This window comes from Drosophila albomicans, chromosome 2R, assembly GCF_009650485.2.
Source record: "Drosophila albomicans strain 15112-1751.03 chromosome 2R, ASM965048v2, whole genome shotgun sequence".
Classification (NCBI taxonomy): domain Eukaryota; kingdom Metazoa; phylum Arthropoda; class Insecta; order Diptera; family Drosophilidae; genus Drosophila; species Drosophila albomicans.
The window spans coordinates 3,656,673-3,677,489 of record NC_047631.2 but is presented as its reverse complement, the minus strand read 5'-3'; the positions used below and the strand labels follow the sequence as shown (position 1 = coordinate 3,677,489).

Genomic DNA, 20,817 nt, shown 5'->3' with positions numbered 1-20,817 from the left:
ATAGCACAACGGTAGCCAGGAATATCATACGATTCATTGGAATATGTAGAAGCCTCAACGAAAAAATGAAATTGAGACTGAAGCATTAACTGATCGGAGCAAATATCAGTAATGTGGCAATGTAAACTTTGTGTATTATGGAATACAGCATTGATGTTAGAATTGTCAAAGAGACAGCTGAAATGGGAATCTAACAATTTTGTGGATCTTAAACTGGCAAGCTCTTGCTCTACCACTGACTGACGGTCAGCTTTCGGGGGCACAAATTGCCCCAACAATAAAGGCCAGCCGCACTTGTGGCATACCAGGAGTTGTGTGGACCACCAGGTTGGTATATGTAGCACGCTGTCTTTTATAAATAGGTAGGTACAACAGGAAATCATTTGCGGCCAATAAAAACTTGCTCATTTGAATGATATTGAAAACTTTTCACAGTTTTCAGAACAGGGGTCCAAGAGGGTTCAGCACGATGTGTGACCTAGATCGAGCATTAGTTCCAACACTTTCACCTAAAATTTAATCCAAAGAACATGCGGGGAGTTGGATGTATTAAAACCTATCTCCATAAGAAAACCTGAAGCTCCATTAACATGACCATCTGCAGTATCTACATATATTGACGGTCATCACGAATTTAGCAGTGATTTTTATACCCGCTACCCATAGGGTAGAAGGGTATTATAACTTTGTGCCGGCAGGAAATGTATGTAACAGGTAGAACGAGGCATCTCCGACCCTATAAAGTATATATATTCTTGATCAGCGTCAACAGCCGAGACGATATAGCCATGTCCGTCTGTCCGTCTGTGTGTCTGTCCGTCTGTCCGTATGAACACCTAGATCTCAGAGACTATAAGAGATAGACAGCATTTGTTATGTTTGCACGCAGATCAAGTTTGTTTCAAATTTATGCCACGCCCACTTCCGCCCCCGTAAATCAAAAAATCGAATAACAAGCGTAAATTTAAAGCTAGAGTTGCGAATTTTGGTATATACAATAATTACTATAGTAGTTATGATTCCTGAAAATTTAGTTGCGATCAGATAAAAATTGTGGAAGTTATTAAAGAAATATTTTTGTATGGGCAAAAACGCCTACTTACTAGGGCTCTTAGTTGCTTTGGCCGACAATCTGGTACATTGTGCCGTCTATGGTATATTTTAAATGGTGTGCTGTATCGATATACCAAACATACCATTTGGTATATTTTTAGTATTTTCGGTATATTTTGAAAATAATACCAATATTTTGCCCTTATTAAAAATGGGTAGCGGGTATCTCACAGTCGAGCACACTCGACTGTAACTTTCTTACTTGTTAATATACAGGGTTGTGCAAAGTCCTTGAGTTTGAGATGTTTTGAAATCCTTAATGGATTCCAAACACCTGGACTTAGCTTCTGAATTAAGGTGTGCAGCTTTAACTAAGTCAAGAGCAGTGGAAATGAACTGCTCCGTAGGTATCAAGTTTAACTTAGCAGTGTTAAAAATATTTGTATCCTCATTACGCAAAAACAAATGACTAGCATCATTAGGAAATTGGTCTAAGACCGAAACTCTAGCTCTTAGTAAATTTATGTCATTAATTGTCATCTGACCGGATGCCATGTTATTAAGCGCTTAAAAATATCCCACAAAGCAGACCCAAATATATCACTGTATGGATCATGCGACGATGAAGAGAATTGGAAAATCCATCAATCTTCTACGGGACGTAGTTGTCTGAGATCGCCAAAAACAATTAATGAAATTCCTCCAAATGAGGTTTCCCTGATAGCAAAAATTTGTTTAAGACGAGCATCTAAGTGAGATAACATTTTGGCACCGACCGTTGATGTTTCATCAATAATTAAAAGCTTAAGATCTGTAAACCTTGAGCGAAGTGTATTCAGCAAATCTGCACCTAAATCTTTAAAGGAGGACCCGAACTGATTCACTGGAAGTGAGAACATGGAATGCAGGGTTGAACCTCATATTCCAAAAGCTGTTTTACCCGTGGGAGCACGCAAAAGTATTTTAGCAGAGGTGGGATCATAACCTGGCCTACTATTATATAGTGGCGAAAGAGACTGGAAAATAGCTGAAATTAATCTACTCTTGCCAACACCTGCTCCGCCTTCTACAAACTCATAAAATATTTTTTTTTCGTTAGCATTATGCATTACATGCGTGAAATAAGTTTTATGCTTAAGATTCAGAGATTTAACTATACTTGCTAAGTCATCAGGTGATATAATTGGCGGGAGCTTAATAACTCGGATGACATTGTATGAATCTTCTGAAACAATAACGGCATTTAAGTTCAAAACATTTACTTGGGAATTTATTTCAGGGAGCGCCAAAGCCCTAAAATGATTATCTAAACTATCTGTCTGATCCCGTTCTTCAAAATTTCCCCCAGCTTCAATGGCCCTTCTAAGCACGTCTTCCAAATCCTCAAAAATATTATACTTGCTATACCTAAATCCAATAGATTGCTGCATACACGCTTTCACAATTAACACTAAGCAAATCTACATACCTGTTCATACCTCCACGGAAAATATAACATTAAAAGTTCCCGAAAATAGTTCTCTCTGTCGGCATTCAGATTGAACTTCCTAAACCTAACAATTGCTGGTTTGGTCCGTTCCCTAATGAAGCCACTACCATCGCAAAGAGCCTGAATTGAATTTCTTAGGACCTCGTTTTCTCCATCACCACCGTCATCTGCATCTTGACGTGCTGACCGACAGGATTTCGCAAAATTATAATTTGCAGCAAAATCGGCTAAGCACAGGCTTTCAAGCTATCTGGCCGCTGAATATAATGATCCAGCATTCCCAAAACATAAATATCAGATGAATCCTCATTCATATTTTGGGGCTGTTGTCTAGATTTGAGCATTCGAACTCTGTGCTCTGGTCGTGTCGTATTTATGTAATCTTCTGCGTTGCTAGTCTCAGACAAACGCCTTCCTAGACAACAGTAGGCGGCTTCCTGAGCAGAAATCTTAGTGCCGGAAATAAATTTGTGGCCTATATGTTGCAGGTTTTGTTTAATGCTGAAGTTGCCTCTGTGAATTTCGTTCACTGCTTCACGCATTAATTTGGAGATTCCACTTTAGGATTTGTTTATTTATTTATTTAAAGGTTAGCTATAATTAAAATTAATACTAACGCTATTGATAAAGCAATGGCAGCGAAGGCCTTCAGCTTAGTATTTACATATTTATATAATTACATATTTACATTTGTTTATTTGTTATTATTAATGTTATTGTTTGAGAAGCTGATATGTATTAGATTTTTTAAGAAATTCAACCATTTTAATTATATTTTCTGGGGTTGGGTTTTGGAGGATGGATAGAGGTTGTAGGTTTTGAAAGATGTTATTTTTGAGATGTGAGGTTGCTGTGCAGTTTGTAAGGATGTGTGGGATGGTAAGGTCATTTGTTGAGTGGCAGTTACGGCAAGGCAGTATGCTATCAGGGTTATAGTAGTGTTGCAATGAGAATCTTGTGTGTCCAAGTCTAAGACGAAGGACTTTAATTTGGTCTCTGCGAGTGATATTGATTTGATTTACATTTTTTAAGTAGGTGTTTGTGTGTGTTTGGTTGGTGTTGAGTTGTTGGTACCATGTGTTGCAGAGTAATATGTTATGTTTTATTTTGTTGTTTAGCTCTGTAGAAAGGAATCTGTTAATGTCTGTTGTGTTAAGGTTGGGAGTGTAGTGTAGGGGCATTTTCAATGTGTTTTTAGCCGCATTGTCGGCTAGTTCGTTGCCTACAATTCCACAATGACTTGGTATCCATAGTATTTTTATTTTGGGGGCGGATTTGGTCAATAGGGTTCTGATAGTTGTGGGATGTAGATTATTGTTGTTAATGTTGCGAATGGAATTTATGGATGAAAGGGAGTCGGAGCAGATAAAGAATTTTCCTCTTATTTTTTGAACTATTTTTAAAGCTTCGAGAATGGCTATGGTTTCAGCAGATAAGATGGATGAATAAGGTGGAAGAATGGATCTTTTTAATATCACATTTTCGGTGGTAACCGCGAAAGTGGCTACGTATTTAAAAGTGTGGTTATTATGTTTCTCTTTGAATTAATGAAATTGTTGCTGGAATATGATTGGTGGGGTGTTAGATTTAAAAGTTTTGTGAAGGGAAGTATGGATAAGTGAAGAGGGAAACATCCATTGGGGGGACGTTCTTCTGATTGGGATTGGAAGGTAGGGAATAGAGTGGTCTCTGCAAGATATGATTATTTTTTCGAGTGTTGAAGTTAATTTTTTGGGTTTAGTGATCGCTGGTTTTTTGGTGTATTTAAATAGTGGTGAGTTGGAGCTGAGGAGTAGTGTTTTGTATGTTTTGGTTGTGATTATGTCTCTTTTTTGCTCTATAGTTGGGATATTAGCTTCAAAAAGTAAGTTGAATATGGGAGTAGAGCGAAGAGCTCCAAGAGATGTGCGGATTGCTGCGTTGAATAAGGTTGTAAGTTTATTAAGGGTGGATTTAGGGGCGTGGCCGTAGATAAAAAGGGCGTAATCTATTTTAGAAATAAGGGTGACCTTAGTGACATTAAGCAGAGTAGTTGTATTGCAATTAAATTTTGGGCTTGAAAAGGCATTTGATGACGTTAAGTTTGTTGTTTAGTGCTGGTAGGATTTGTTTTATGTGTGAGTCCCATTTGTATTTGTTGTTAATGGTTAGACCTAAGATTTTTAAGCTGTGGACTGAGGGGATTGATGTGTTGTTGCATGAAATGTCACAGGTGCAATTGTGCTTTCTGCATATGTGAAGGTGTTGGCATTTATGGAGTGATAGTGAAGCTCCTGAGTACGAGCCCCACTGGTGGATGTTGTTGAAGAGGTTGTTGAGGTTATATTATTGGTTCTTGGGTTTAAGTGGAATGATTAGGAAAAAATCATCAGCATAAGCACTGAAATGTATTTCTTTTTGTAAGCTAATAATGTTGGAGAGTCGGTTGTAGGCGATTAGGACGAGGATTACAGATATTGGAGAACCTTGGGAATACCATTGTGGAGTGGGTGAGGGGAGCTAATATTATTCTGTACTTTTATTTTTATTTTCCTATTTGACATAAAGTTTCTGATAATGTTGATGATTCTGGGCCAACTTTCCAGTTGATTAATTGGTCGATTATGGTGTGTACACCAATTCTGTCGAAGGTCTTTGAGAAATCAAGGGCGATGATAGAAGTGTGCTTTTTGGATCTTAACGACTTAGTTATTAAGTGGTCTGCTAGGAGCAGACCGTCTGAAACTGATTTGCCTGTGTTTGAACCCTGATTGGTTGGGATGAATCAGTTTGTTTTCAGTAACAAACCACCATAAACGTTTTGCGATAATTTTTTCAAGTGTTTTTGAGAGGCAGCAGTTGAGTGAGATAGGTCGGTAGCTAGTAATTTCTGTTTTGTTAGAGTTGGGTTTAAGTATTGGGATGACTAGGCTGGTTTTGTATGATTGTGGGATGGTGTTGCTGAAAATGGAGTTAAATAGTGCTGTAATTCTTGATTTAAGTGAGATGGAGGTATTTTTTATCATGGGATAGGATATTCTGTTAAGGCCGGGGGTTCTTCCTTTAAGGGAGTTAAGTGCAGTTAGAAGTTCTAATAGTGAGATATCTGATTCTATAAAATTTGAGCTGACGGGGAGGGTGTGAAGGAAGGTTGGGTTGTTTGCATATTTGCTAGTGGTAAAGTTAGTACTGAAGTTTTCATCTTTAGATTGGTCTGACCAGTGTTTGGCAAAGAGCTGAGCTATGTGGGAGGTGTCTGTTGTATTAGTGTTGTTCGCGTTATCTGTAATGCAGTGTATGGTTTTTATTGGGTTGAGGTCGCAGAGACGGCGGATGTTTGCCCAGATTTTGTCTGAGGCTGTATCTGGTGCTATTGTGGATGTGAAGTTATTGAGGGCCTTTATTTTAGAGAGTTTTAATTCTCTTCTAAAGAGAGCATTATCATGTTTATATTTTAATAGGTTATCAGTGTTGCTGTTGAGTTTAAAATTTTGCCATGATTTAAATTTGTTAGTTCTTAATATGGTCAGGGTCTTCTTCCACCAGGGGGTGTACTTGGAGTAGCGATGCGGGGTAATTTGAGGTATGCTATGGTGAGCTGCTTGGAGAATTATTTTATTTATGGCTGAGGTTTCTTTATTGATGTTGGTGCTATTGGGTATGCTAAGGTTTAAATTGTTGGTGATTTGTGCGAATAGTGGCCAGTTAGCTTCTTTAGTTTAAAAAAAAGGGCGGTAAAATTGAATGTTTTGTAAGGGTGGGAACAGCGATATTAAAATTGGGAAGTGATCGCTTCCGTGAAGGTCATCGATTGTTTTCCAGTGAGCGAAAGGGGTGAGATTTGGTGAGCATAAGGTGAGGTCTATATGTATGTGTGAAGGTGTTGTGCGTAGAGAAATGGGTTGGGGAGCCATCGTTGAGTAGTGTTAAGTTTGAGTTTTGTATAAATTTAGCTAGGATTTGGCCTCTACTATTTGAATGGGGTGATACCCAAGTGTGGTGCCAGCTGTTGAAATCTCCTAGTATGATTTGATTGTTGTTGTTGTTTGAGTATGGTTGAAAGTGGTTGTTTAGGGATTGGAGCGAGAAAGGTTTGTTTGGGGGTATGTAGGCTGAAAGGAGAGTAATTTTGGATTTGGATGTAAAGTCAATTGCGAGAGTTTCTAACATATGTCATTAGAATGGGTTGTTAGGGAATGGTGTATGGATTTGTGAATTAGCATGGCAACGCCACCAAAACGATTGTGGGCTGAATTGTTGTACATTTGGTAGTTAACTGGGGTAGGGATTGGCACATTTGTATTAAAATAATGGGTTTCTTGGAGACAGATAATATGAGGCGAGTATAATTTGATTATTATTAATAAATTGTTGTAGTTGTTTAAATATCCTTTGATGTTCCATTGAATTATTTTAAGCATTATTAAGGTTATAAAATTTAGATTTTAGATTTTTTGGGTTAGTTGAGGTATAATATGGGTGATTGATTTAGATAGATTCGCTGTCGCTGTTTTTGGTGTATTTGTCTTTGTGAAGGGATTTGGTTAATTTAGGTTTAGGGGGTTTAAGTTTAGTTGCTAGAGTTGACTTATCTTTTAAGTATATTCTTAATTTAAGATCGTTGGTAGGCTGTGATATGTAAAGTGTGTTTTCGGGGTAGTCTGTTTCCATGTTTTGGTGAGTGTTGATGTTGCAGTGTTGTATCGCTTGGTGTAGTTGATGATTGAGAAGTAAATGTGTTGTGGTTGTTGTGTGAAGATGCAGTAAGAGTGGATGAGTGTGTGGTTGATGCAGTGGTTGTGGATGAAGATGCAGTAGGAGTGGATGAGTGTGTGCTTGATGAAGTGTGCGTAGGGCGTGCAGTTATTTTGGCATATGTCAAGTGCTGCTTTATGGTCGATTTTATGAGATGTTTTTATTGCTGTTAATTCCTGTTGCTTGAGGAAGGTAGGGCAAGTGCGGTTGAGTGGGCTATGTTGATGGTCATATTCGGCATTATTTTTGCAGTTTAGGCAATTTGGTGAATTTCTGCAGAGTTCTCCTTCGATTGTGTGTTTAACTTCTGAGCAGTTTTTGCAAGTTTCAGCACTCTTACAGATGGGGGTAGGGTGGCCGAAACGGAGACAGTTTTTGCATCGGAGGGGAAGAGGGATGTATGGTCTCACTCGGACAATTTCGTAGCCAATGTTAATTGAGTTAGGCAAATTGTGCGTTGCGAACGTTAATGTAATAAGACCAGTTTCTGTGAGAGTATTTTCAGTTTGGTTGGTAACGTTTGGTTGTTTTTTTAGTATTTTCCGTACTTCAGTTACTTTTTGGGATTTTAATTCTTGTAGTATTTCAGTTTCTGGTATGTTTCTAAGTACATTGCAATAGATTACACCTTTGGTAAAGTTTAGTGTTCTATGTTCTGATGCCGTAATGTTTATATCGGTGATTTTAAGAAGTTTTATTGCTTGTAGTTGATTTTAAGTTTTAATTAGTAGGCAGCCGTTTCTGGTTTTTTTGCATGTTTCCACTTCTCCTCCACATGTATAGTCTATGGTTTTTTTGATGACGAATGGTGATATTTTTTCAAACGATTCATTGTCGTCTCTTTTAAGTACAATGTATTTAGGTTCGTTGACTTTTGTGTTGTTGGTTCTATTGGTGAATTTGCCTATGTCAGGCGGTTCGTGCATGGTTGTTGTTTTTGGGCTAAAGCCCGGCTTAACTGTTTGTGTTGTGTATTTGTTTTTGGTTGTTTTACGTTATTTTCTTTTGTGGTAGTGTTTGTTTGTTTCGCGAGAGTTGCAGTGAACTGTGCGTTGGTGTAGCTTTTGCGTTTGCTTTTTAAACACGTCTTATCTCCTCGATCGCTGAGTTGAGATTCCTCTTTAGGATTTGTTTATATAATTAATTATATAACTGAAACAGGCATAGGGATCCATTATGAACTGAATATCCATATTAGCCCTTTGCACTGAGAGTGTTTATTGTAAGCATTAACTTTAATGGCTGCAAATGTTCTCTTCACAAATATTTGGAGCTTTTTCAAGCCAGATCTCAATGCATATTTATAGTCCTCGTAGCTGAGGTTCAATTGTTGTTGAGATAAGAAATTCTCAAATATGCTTAATTGACTTATAGATTCAGAATCAAAAAGGAAATTTAGGAGAGATTGAACTCCTCAAATTTTCGTGATAAAGAGAAATGTTTTCAGAATCTTCTGGCAATGGCTGAAGAATTTCTGTTTGTGGCATGGGAAAATATGGAATACCGCATTTCACGCATACAAGAATGTCCGTGATTGTGCTTCTGATATTCAATATACTGAGCTAACTCAGTATCAGTTATGTACATCTGTGGTAATGAATTGGTCAATAAATGAAATGACTGAGGCTATAGACAATACATTTTCAAAGTCCACAGCCAAAACATGCCATGAATATGAGGCGAACCTCACGCCAATAATACTTGAGAACGGAATGATTTGCGAAAACGCCCCCCTCCCTCTAATTGATAAAACCTGACGATATCTGTGATCAAAATATCTTGCACAAGTTACAGGATCTGACCTAATCAAACGAACCTTTTCACTAAAACTAAAATTCGAAGCTTCTACTTCTGTAACTTGCTGCCTATCTATATTCCCCTTCAATAAAACTAATAATTCCGACCACCGTGTCTCAGCAGCTGACAGGGTGATGAAAAGGGTTGGCAGACCGAATTGCCGAATCATCGCCATTACCTTTTTCTTTTCTGCTTCCCAGTGAGCAGGAGACGTGCGAACACTCTTCAGGACCCTATAGCCTTCATCGTGGCGAATAATGCTATCTATATGCTCATCATTGAGAGCGTTAGAGGCTGTAATGGCGAGTGGGGCGCTTTGTTTTCTTATGCAAATAGTAATATTACTACGAATTTGGATCAAGTCTAACTTCTTATAATTGAATAATAATTTGTCAATTCGACAACCTCTCCTATCTACATTTCGAAGCTCAGATTTTACAATTGCGGAAAAGCTAAGGGGACAAGGTCTTTTTATGCCAGCATAAATTGTAGGGAATGCTAACTCTTCCAAGTCAGCATCGAGAATCATATCTAGGGGTCGTTGGCCTTCGCTTGGAGCCAGGGTGATTCTCTTCGGTGTCTATCTGGTTATTCTCAAGCAGTGTTTCTTGACCCCCAGGATTGAGCTCCTCTATCGCAGCATCATCCTGATGTGCTGTATTTTCAATTCTTCGCTCAAGTCCCTCCACAAATTCTGTGTCTGCTTGAGATGCTATGAATGGAACAGTTTCAGTTGTATAAGTATACAACCACTGTTCATTTAAAACTACACTATGTTTTCTATAAAGTTCTATATTAGCTAAATACCTAATTACGTCAGCTATTCTTAAGAGTTTGATGGTTTCGGCCATGAAATCATGGCTATATTCCATTCTACGCTTGAGGTAGAGCTGTACGACCTCGGCTTCATGAAAAGCCCGCGGGAGGGATGTAACGATGTTACTTATTGGTATTGGTATATTAACTACAGCTCCTTTAATTGCACTCTGACGCTCATGACCTAAAGGCTTTATTATCATAAAAGGAAGACGAGGAGAAATGAGGCGTTCCTCTAATGGAGTGAGGCCTTTAAGGCAATCAGGTAATTGAGGGAAATCTAGTCCATTTGAAATGGAAGTTTTTGGTTTAACACCAGATCTTATTTTTGCGGCAACATGTTTTTGCAAAAAGTTAAGCAACCGTCAGATGAAGAGAACTGACGTTCAAACATCAAAAATCTCCGCAGAAAACTCATGATTGTCTTCAATTATGATTCGAGGTCAAGTAAGTAGGATTACTTGATGAGGAAACCAGAGACCTTTACAAGAAAGGCAAATTTTGTTGGGGCTCATCATGATAACTCTATTAAAATTCTCAATAAGAGCTTCGATTCTCGTGGGTCTGGGTGAATTCTCTTCCTGAAGACTGTTCGCACGTTTTCTCTATTATGGGCAGCATTACGACGGATTTCTACTAATCTATCTTTAATATTTGTTCTATATTGGCTAACTCTTTGGCTAAGTCGTCTTGAGGCGTCAAATGCTGCTAGTCGCGCCAATAACCGGGCACTTCGTAAGAATATTTCTAACCTGTGACCCATTAATCCGATCCTAATTCCCTTTCTAATAGACGCCCTTCAGGATCTGTCCGTCTTGCTGCCCTTAATGCCAAGTTTCGTCTTTGTTCGTTGGTCCTGTACAGTGTATCCCGTCTACGTATACGTCTTCGTGAAGTATCAGGCTCTCTAAAAGTCACGTCCACTCGTCTTTCTCTCCAAAATTCAGAGTTCTGAATTTGCTCTACTGTCCGGTACTGTACGTTCTGCCTACGCCTCGATCTTCGTACAGTATCAGCCTGCTGTTCAGGCTCTTTAAAAGTTACGTCCGCCCGTCGTTCCCTCCAAAATTCAGTGTTCTGAATCTGCTCTACTGTCCGGTACTGTACGTTCTGCCTACGCCTCGATCTTCGTACAGTATCAGCCTGCTGTTCAGGCTCTCTAAAAGATACTGTTGTTCGTCCTAAATTCTGAGTTTTCTGTTTGTTCCATTCGTCGATAGTCAGTGCCCTGCCTACGGTTCGATTGTCGCAGAGTATCAGCCGCCTGCTCTGGCTGAATTCTTTCGTCGTTGTCTTCTATTTACTGTATTATCCGATTGTTCGTTCTGTCGATAGTCGGCGTCTGTGCGTCTCAATCTTTTTTGGACTGTATCTTCCGTTTGCTCATGCTGCCTAGTTCGCGCTGATCGTCTCCTTACTAAACGTCGCTGAGTATTTCTAATCTGTTCACTTTCCCTATACTCCTGATCAGCTCTATGATGCCTCTGCGAACTTGCATTTCTCTCCTTGCGGCTGCTTTAAAACAGAAGAAACGCATCACAAAACAAAACAGCTGCCGCGCAATTTAAAATTGCGCTAAACAAAAGGAAATATAAAAAAAAAACTATTGATACGGTAAGTACAAAGAAAACAACAATAAATAGACTCACTGATCCATTTTTTATATTTGAATAGGGTCCAATTGGACCCCGGCGTACCCACCCTGCCTGAGATGGCCACATCGGCGCCATCTCCCTTACGTTGGCTGCTCCTCATCCGGCGTAGCGCTGAGGAATTCCCCTCCCCGCCATGCTGAGAAAACTCACACAACCTTGTTCAACGTAATTACAATTATATTATCCAAGAATTTTCCTTAAATACTAACATTTAATTAATTTTTTTATATATACAGATAATAAACAAATATTTGGACTTCAAAAATGGCAAAGGAACAAAATTCAAAATCACGCAGTAGGACGAGCGAAACAACAAATAGCCACAACGGCGTAATGGATAACTTACTTTATTTCTTACGCATATTGGCGGTTCGTATATGTTTATTTATCAATTTATATACGCATGTTTTGTTATGTATGTTTATATATCTATCTATTTAAATCGCTTAATCATCTACCTTGACCTGCCTACCTTGACCTGGCTAATTTGCTTTAAGTTAATTAGGAATTTCAATTTACTTTAATATAAATTTATACGTTTTAAATTTTAATATGTTTCTTATATTTTCCACTTATTTAATATCATGTTTTTCCATAGTCTTTAATTCAATTTAATTTAATTTAAGTTAAGTTTTCTTATTTAGTTTTTAAGTGAGTTTTCAAATTTTGTTCTCTTTTCTATTGTTTAATACTTCAATACAATTTGTCTGTTTTTATACCCGCTTCCTATAGGGTAGAAGGGTATTATAACTTTGTGCCGGCAGGGAATGTATGTAATAGGTAGAAGGAGGCATCTCCGACCCTATAAAGTATATATATTCTTGATCAGCATCAACAGCCGAGGCGATCTAGCCATGCCCGTATGTTTGTCCATCTGTGTGTGTCTGTCCGTCTGTCCGTATGAACACCTAGATCTCAGAGACTATAAGAGATAGGACTATAAATAGTAATATTACTACGAATTTGGATCAAGTCTAACTTCTTATAATTGAATAATAATTTGTCAATTCGACAACCTCTCCTATCTACATTTCGAAGCTCAGATTTTACAATTGCGGAAAAGCTAAGGGGACAAGGTCTTTTTATGCCAGCATAAATTGTAGGGAATGCTAACTCTTCCAAGTCAGCATCGAGAATCATATCTAGGGGTCGTTGGCCTTCGCTTGGAGCCAGGGTGATTCTCTTCGGTGTCTATCTGGTTATTCTCAAGCAGTGTTTCTTGACCCCCAGGATTGAGCTCCTCTAATCGCAGCATCATCCTGATGTGCTGTATTTTCAATTCTTCGCTCAAGTCCCTCCACAAATTCTGTGTCTGCTTGAGATGCTATGAATGGAACAGTTTCAGTTGTATAAGTATACAACCACTGTTCATTTAAAACTACACTATGTTTTCTATAAAGTTCTATATTAGCTAAATACCTAATTACGTCAGCTATTCTTAAGAGTTTGATGGTTTCGGCCATGAAATCATGGCTATATTCCATTCTACGCTTGAGGTAGAGCTGTACGACCTCGGCTTCATGAAAAGCCCGCGGGAGGGATGTAACGATGTTACTTATTGGTATTGGTATATTAACTACAGCTCCTTTAATTGCACTCTGACGCTCATGACCTAAAGGCTTTTATTATCATAAAAGGAAGACGAGGAGAAATGAGGCGTTCCTCTAATGGAGTGAGGCCTTTAAGGCAATCAGGTAATTGAGGGAAATCTAGTCCATTTGAAATGGAAGTTTTTGGTTTAACACCAGATCTTATTTTGCGGCAACATGTTTTGCAAAAAGTTAAGCAACCGTCAGATGAAGAGAACTGACGTTCAACATCAAAAATCTCCGCAGAAAACTCATGATTGTCTTCAATTATGATTCGAGGTCAAGTAAGTAGGATTACTTGATGAGGAAACCAGAGACCTTTACAAGAAAGGCAAATTTGTTGGGGCTCATCATGATAACTCTATTAAAATTCTCAATAAGAGCTTCGATTCTCGTGGGTCTGGGTGAATTCTCTTCCTGAAGACTGTTCGCACGTTTTCTCTATTATGGGCAGCATTACGACGGATTTCTACTAATCTATCTTTAATATTTGTTCTATATTGGCTAACTCTTTGGCTAAGTCGTCTTGAGGCGTCAAATGCTGCTAGTCGCGCCAATAACCGGGCACTTCGTAAGAATATTTCTAACCTGTGACCCATTAATCCGATCCTAATTCCCTTTCTAATAGACGCCCTTCAGGATCTGTCCGTCTTGCTGCCCTTAATGCCAAGTTTCGTCTTTGTTCGTTGGTCCTGTACAGTGTATCCCGTCTACGTATACGTCTTCGTGAAGTATCAGGCTCTCTAAAAGTCACGTCCACTCGTCTTTCTCTCCAAAATTCAGAGTTCTGAATTTGCTCTACTGTCCGGTACTGTACGTTCTGCCTACGCCTCGATCTTCGTACAGTATCAGCCTGCTGTTCAGGCTCTTTAAAAGTTACGTCCGCCCGTCGTTCCCTCCAAAATTCAGTGTTCTGAATCTGCTCTACTGTCCGGTACTGTACGTTCTGCCTACGCCTCGATCTTCGTACAGTATCAGCCTGCTGTTCAGGCTCTCTAAAAGATACTGTTGTTCGTCCTAAATTCTGAGTTTTCTGTTTGTTCCATTCGTCGATAGTCAGTGCCCTGCCTACGGTTCGATTGTCGCAGAGTATCAGCCGCCTGCTCTGGCTGAATTCTTTCGTCGTTGTCTTCTATTTACTGTATTATCCGATTGTTCGTTCTGTCGATAGTCGGCGTCTGTGCGTCTCAATCTTTTTTGGACTGTATCTTCCGTTTGCTCATGCTGCCTAGTTCGCGCTGATCGTCTCCTTACTAAACGTCGCTGAGTATTTCTAATCTGTTCACTTTCCCTATACTCCTGATCAGCTCTATGATGCCTCTGCGAACTTGCATTTCTCTCCTTGCGGCTGCTTTAAAACAGAAGAAACGCATCACAAAACAAAACAGCTGCCGCGCAATTTAAAATTGCGCTAAACAAAAGGAAATATAAAAAAAAAACTATTGATACGGTAAGTACAAAGAAAACAACAATAAATAGACTCACTGATCCATTTTTTATATTTGAATAGGGTCCAATTGGACCCCGGCGTACCCACCCTGCCTGAGATGGCCACATCGGCGCCATCTCCCTTACGTTGGCTGCTCCTCATCCGGCGTAGCGCTGAGGAATTCCCCTCCCCGCCATGCTGAGAAAACTCACACAACCTTGTTCAACGTAATTACAATTATATTATCCAAGAATTTTCCTTAAATACTAACATTTAATTAATTTTTTTTATATTCAGATAATAAACAAATATTTGGACTTCAAAATGGCAAAGGAACAAAATTCAAAAATCACGCAGTAGGACGAGCGAAACAACAAATAGCCACAACGGCGTAATGGATAACTTACTTTATTTCTTACGCATATTGGCGGTTCGTATATGTTTATTTATCAATTTATATACGCATGTTTTGTTATGTATGTTTATATATCTATTTAAATCGCTTAATCATCTACCTTGACCTGCCTACCTTGACCTGGCTAATTTGCTTTAAGTTAATTAGGAATTTCAATTTACTTTAATATAAATTTATACGTTTTAAATTTTAATATGTTTCTTATATTTTCCACTTATTTAATATCATGTTTTTTCCATAGTCTTTAATTCAATTTAATTTAATTTAAGTTAAGTTTTCTTATTTAGTTTTTAAGTGAGTTTTCAAATTTTGTTCTCTTTTCTATTGTTTAATACTTCAATACAATTTGTCTGTTTTTATACCCGCTTCCTATAGGGTAGAAGGGTATTATAACTTTGTGCCGGCAGGGAATGTATGTAATAGGTAGAAGGAGGCATCTCCGACCCTATAAAGTATATATATTCTTGATCAGCATCAACAGCCGAGGCGATCTAGCCATGCCCGTATGTTTGTCCATCTGTGTGTCTGTCCGTCTGTCCGTATGAACACCTAGATCTCAGAGACTATAAGAGATAGGACTATAATTTTTTTTCGACAGCATTTGTTATGTTTGCACGCAGATCAAGTTTGTTTCAAATTTTTGCCACGCCCACTTACACCCCCGCAAATCAAAAAAATCAAATAACAAGTTGCGAATTTTGGTATATATTATAATTACTATAGTAGCTTTGATTCCTGAAAATTTGTTTGCGATCAGATAAAAATTGTGGAAGTTATTAAAGAAATACTTTTGTATGGGCAAATCGCCTACTTACTAGGGCTCTTAGTTGCTTTGGTCGACAATCTGGTACATTGTGCCGTCTATGGTATATTTTGAATGGTTTGCTGTATCGATATACCAAACATACCATTTGGTATATTTTTAGTATTTTCGGTATATTTTGAATATAATACCGCAATATTTTGCCCTTATTAAAAATGGGTAGCGGGTATCTCACATTCGAGCACACTCGACTGTAACTTTCTTACTTGTTTTTGACATAATGCATAGTCAGTGAAATATAAGATTCCTTAAGGAAATCGTCCGTAGATATGTTATATCCGTACTATTCATTAATTTCATTGCTCATTAATTTTGCTTACTTCATTGAAGTGAAAATCATAGAGCGCACCGACAGAAATTATAAACTGTGCCAAGTTTTTTAACCCAGAGTCCGAAATTAAATTAAACGGTCGACCATTCTTTATTGTCCACTCCGTTGCCAGATTGGTGCACTTCGTTTTGGTTTCGGTGGATACATCAACGACAGGAAGACTGCGCTTTCGGCTATTGACCATAATGTAGCATATGTGTTTTACTAAATTTCATGTGATTTTCTCAAATTTGTAAATGTTTTTGCATATGTTGCACTCTACTGCCATTATGCCGTTTGTATTGACCAGTCGTGAAAAGGTGTCCAACACTTTGCTCCGACCACGTGAATCAGTAGGCTTAAGCTCACCAGCTAATAATTTTGATTTTACTGTGGCAGCGTACTCTTTAAAAGACGATTCATTTGCTGTGTCCAGCGTCTGATTGCAAATAATTTTATTTTAATAATTTTGTACAAAATGTATACTACAAATGAACATGAAATACATACATATGTACATATATTTAACAATCACTGTTTTTGTCTGGGTCTCTGGCACTCAATAACCACAAACATACAAAAGACAATCACAAACATATAAAGCAACACATATACTACTTTGTTACAAAACATATACATATATTATGACAAAAACTTACATTATATTGTGAGTTCATTGCACGAGCGTCGTTCTCCTTATAATCCATGTTTATGCACTTATTAAAAAATACTGCACTCATCTGCACAGTTGAACACAGTCAACACACAAGCTGTACAGCGTGTGCAATGCACACTACCTGCACACACCAATATAGGCGAGAATGTGTGTATACATATGTACATAGACGCATACAAATAAAAGCATAGAAGGCGTTTTTGCCCATACAAAATAATTAATACCTTCCACAATTTCATCTGATCGCAACCAAATTTTCAGGAATCACAATTACTATAGTTATTATTCTACATAAAAAAATTTCTGCTCTAGCTGTAAAGTTACGCTTGTTATTCGATTTTTTAATTTTGGGGGGCGGAAGTGGGCGTGGCAAAAATTTGAAACAAACTTGATCTGTGTGTAAACATAACAAATGCTGTCAAAGAATTTAAATTTTTCATAAAATTGTATGTTCACACATATTATTTTAACAAATGACTCTGTTCCACCAGGCACAAATTTTGTATCAGTTAGAAATTGAACCATGACTAAGGCTGATGTCAGAGTGCGAGCGAGAAGCGATGCGATAATATTGGGCGAGAACGAGCGATAAACCACTGCAACCTTTTTTATATGCAATCGCTCGAAAGATGACAGAGTGAGAGCGAAGCGAGTTGCGAGTTCAAGCGAGAAAGCGAGAGCAAAGCGAGAGAGAAGTTTGCAACCTGCTTTATCGCTTCAACTCTCTCAGAGCGTACGATTGTTTTGTTGCATTCTGTGATTTAATTACCGCTTATTTTCAAAATTTGGCCAACGCTTCTCCAGCCGACTACTAATTTTATTTAATATATAGTCAAAAATCGAAATATACATCCTTGAATAGTTAAAAAAAACTTTTCTGGGTGGTTTCTCAAGTCATTATATAAATTTTTGAACTCTTTTTCCTTTCTACTTTTTCGTTTCTACTGCAGTTAAGCGGGTGGACGCCACTTATTTTTTAAACAAAATTAAGTGTTGCACTTGAAGCAAAAAAATCTTCGTCCGAATCCATCACCATCATATTAATAACTGAAAAATAGAACAATGTAGCTCGCTCTTGCAAAGCTCTCACTCTGACATCTTCTCGCTTTGCTCATCGCTTCTCGCATCGCTTCGCTTCGCTTCTCGCGCGCACTCTGACATCAGCCTAACACTGGAAAATATCGCATACAGTCAGTGTTGCCAATTCTTCTGTTCATAAAATAGCTAAAGTAACATATGAAAAACGCTAGAAACCGCCAGACAATTAGGATGATAGCCAAAATATAAAGCTACGTTAGTAAAACAATATTTTTATTAATTTAATTTTTTTTATTAATTATTTTTGATTAGTAAATTTTGTCAATCATGCCCTATTCTGGTGCAGTTTGTTCTGTGAAATTTGTTCCCGCACAACAATCCCAAATGGTCAATGGGACTGAATGTGTCGCAATATATGGACATTAGAGCTGGAAAAACATCGATGTTGGCCACAATCGATGTTGTCGATGTTTTGGGATGAAAACATCGATTATCGCCGTTTAAATTTAACTTATTTAATAGACATCATAAAGGAAGCTGTTTTTGTACAAAAATATCAACATATTAACTATTTTTGGTTTGAGAGAGCTCCTGCGCTCACTAATGACTTGGCCAGCTTTGCTGAAAATCGTCTCGGACGCCGTGGAAAATGCTGGAACGCAAAAGTATCGTTTTGCAATGCTTTTCAAAGCTTCCATGGAATCTGGGCATATCTATAAAAAATAACCATTAGATTTAAAAGGATATATTGAACAATTTCAAACCTTGTAGAACTCTAGGGGCTCGACGTTCTCCGGGGAATTTGGAGCCTCCAAATATTGCCTTAGAGCTATAATAGCGTCTGTCCTGGTCGACTTAGATTTAACAGCGACTTTTTGCTGTAGGAACGTAAATTTCTTCTTTTCCGGTTCTGGATTTGGTGGTGTTGGCGTATCGTGCTGTGTTTTGGACAATGTGTTGTACAATTCATTCTCTAAAGCCTTAGCAGCTTGGTCTGAATTTGACTGAGAGAAAACCATCTTTTTTGAACCTTGAATCTAGAATAGTTGCCACTCTTGGGACTGTTCTAACCTCATAATGGGCGAAACGCTCTGGCATACGAGACGTTAGAAAATCGAAAATTAAATTCCCCTCTGTAGTCTTAATTTTTGGCTTAATATCAACCATCTTTTTGTTTAATTCACATATGAGAGGAATTAATATCGATATTGAAGCGTTTTTTTTCTTGGGAAATAGACCGAGTAGCGTGCTCAAAAGGCTCCAAGATGTTAGCCACCAACACCACCAATATTGTTCACTATAAATTCAAGTAAAATAGATTAGTTTTTGTAAAAATTGTACAAAAATTTGATGTGCGTCAAGATAGCTCCGCAACTTTAGCGTCACATATCGATACAAAAATATCGGCTAAAAAAAACTTTTTGTTTTCGTCTTTTTACGTGATATTTAAACTAAAATTAAAAAAGTTTAAATGCAAAACAATAGACACAAAACAAAACAATTAAATTATCTTTCTACTAAATCCGTGTTCGTCAAATTTCATGCAGTATTTATGCACTAAAATCGTGATTGAAAAATTGGGGTAGCAACATTTTTGCAAATATCTCGGCTTTGACGAGTTGTCGGCCAAATCGGCTTATGACAAGTTATAGAGTATTGTTTTATAAATATACCCTCAAAAATTCATAATTTTAAAACTTTTCGTTTTTGAGATATTTCAGGAAAAGTACGATAACCTCAGCTCCAGCCCCATACAAAATGAGCACAAAAAATCAATGCTGCCGATTAATGACCGTAACTTTTTTTGACTTTCTTGTCGGCCATAGCGCACACTTTCGTAGATACAACTATAAGGAAGATACATATATAGCAATTTTGGTTGAAATCCAATTATCTGTTTTTGAGAAAATTGACCTCTTCCTAACCCGCAAAAACAAGTTCATTTCGCAGATGCATCTAATCACTGGAACCAGCGTGGAACCAGTCAGTGTTGAATAACACCATTTGGACTTTGGCGGGACTTCAAATACTTGCAGAAAATAACTAAATGAAACAAATATTACTATAATTTAAAATTACATTTAAATACTCTATTTATATATATGTCGGCGCACACTAAGAGTGTGTGTGTATGTTGGTGTGAGTGTGTGGGTATGCTGTTGTAGGAATTTCACCAGAGGCTTAATTTCATCATTATAGGAATATTGCATCAGTCACTAATTGCGCCGTGATTAATTGTGTGTGTATGTTGTCGCTTTAAGAAGTGTCGTTTTAGCAGGGCGACAGCGTAGTGTCGCTGTCGCCGAGTGTGGTTCGGTGGTAAGCATAGAATAAAGAAGGGACGACGCAGGCAGTTGCGTATAGATCGTCGTGTGTGTAAAACCGAAACTCGCTGTGCTATTACGATGTCGGAAAATAACGGCGCTGCAACATCAGAAGTTGGATCTGGCTCGCTACCTAATGATGCAGATGGACCATGGCGAATTTTGATGGAAATGCAAAATAAAAACTTGATCGAGCTTATTAAAGCTGTACAATCGGCGGCACCTGAAACAACAAACAAAAAAACAATTGTGCTTCCAAAATTCAACGCAGACCTTGATGGCGCCGACGCGTCGGCCTGCTGTTCAACCGTAAACATAATTTTGGCAGAAAATACTATAAAAGGCAGCGAGTTGGTAATGGCTTTGAGTGCATCGTTGGAAGGTAGTGCGTCGCAGTGGTTTCCGCAAATATGTTATCCATAGATAACTTGGGATGAATTTAAAGAACTTTTCACCCAGCGTTTTGGCATTGTAGAAACGCCAGCGGCCATGTTTTTGTCAATGCTAGCTAATTGTCCGACCGATGGCGAATGTCTCTCCAATTATGCTAGTCGTCACTTATCACGAAATGGCGTGACATGAACGTAGAGGAAATTGCAGTTTCTGTGACGCTTGCGAAGATGGCTCATGTTGATAACAGATTGCAGCGTTTAACCTTTACTTCAAATA

General features: G+C 38.1%; 1 protein-coding gene across 1 annotated transcript; it reads right to left on the bottom strand.

Annotated features, from left to right (window-relative positions):
* Window positions 1–18,339: 18,339 nt before the first annotated feature.
* Window positions 18,340–19,116, bottom strand: LOC127565831 (uncharacterized). The gene is made up of 2 exons (XM_052006477.1): window positions 18,589–19,116; window positions 18,340–18,537 (listed from the first exon to the last, which is right to left on the bottom strand). The coding sequence occupies exons 1-2, from the start codon at window positions 18,841–18,843 to the stop codon at window positions 18,340–18,342; spliced, it is 453 nt and encodes a 150-aa protein (XP_051862437.1). The 5' UTR covers window positions 18,844–19,116.
* Between the last annotated feature and the right edge of the window lie 1,701 nt (window positions 19,117–20,817).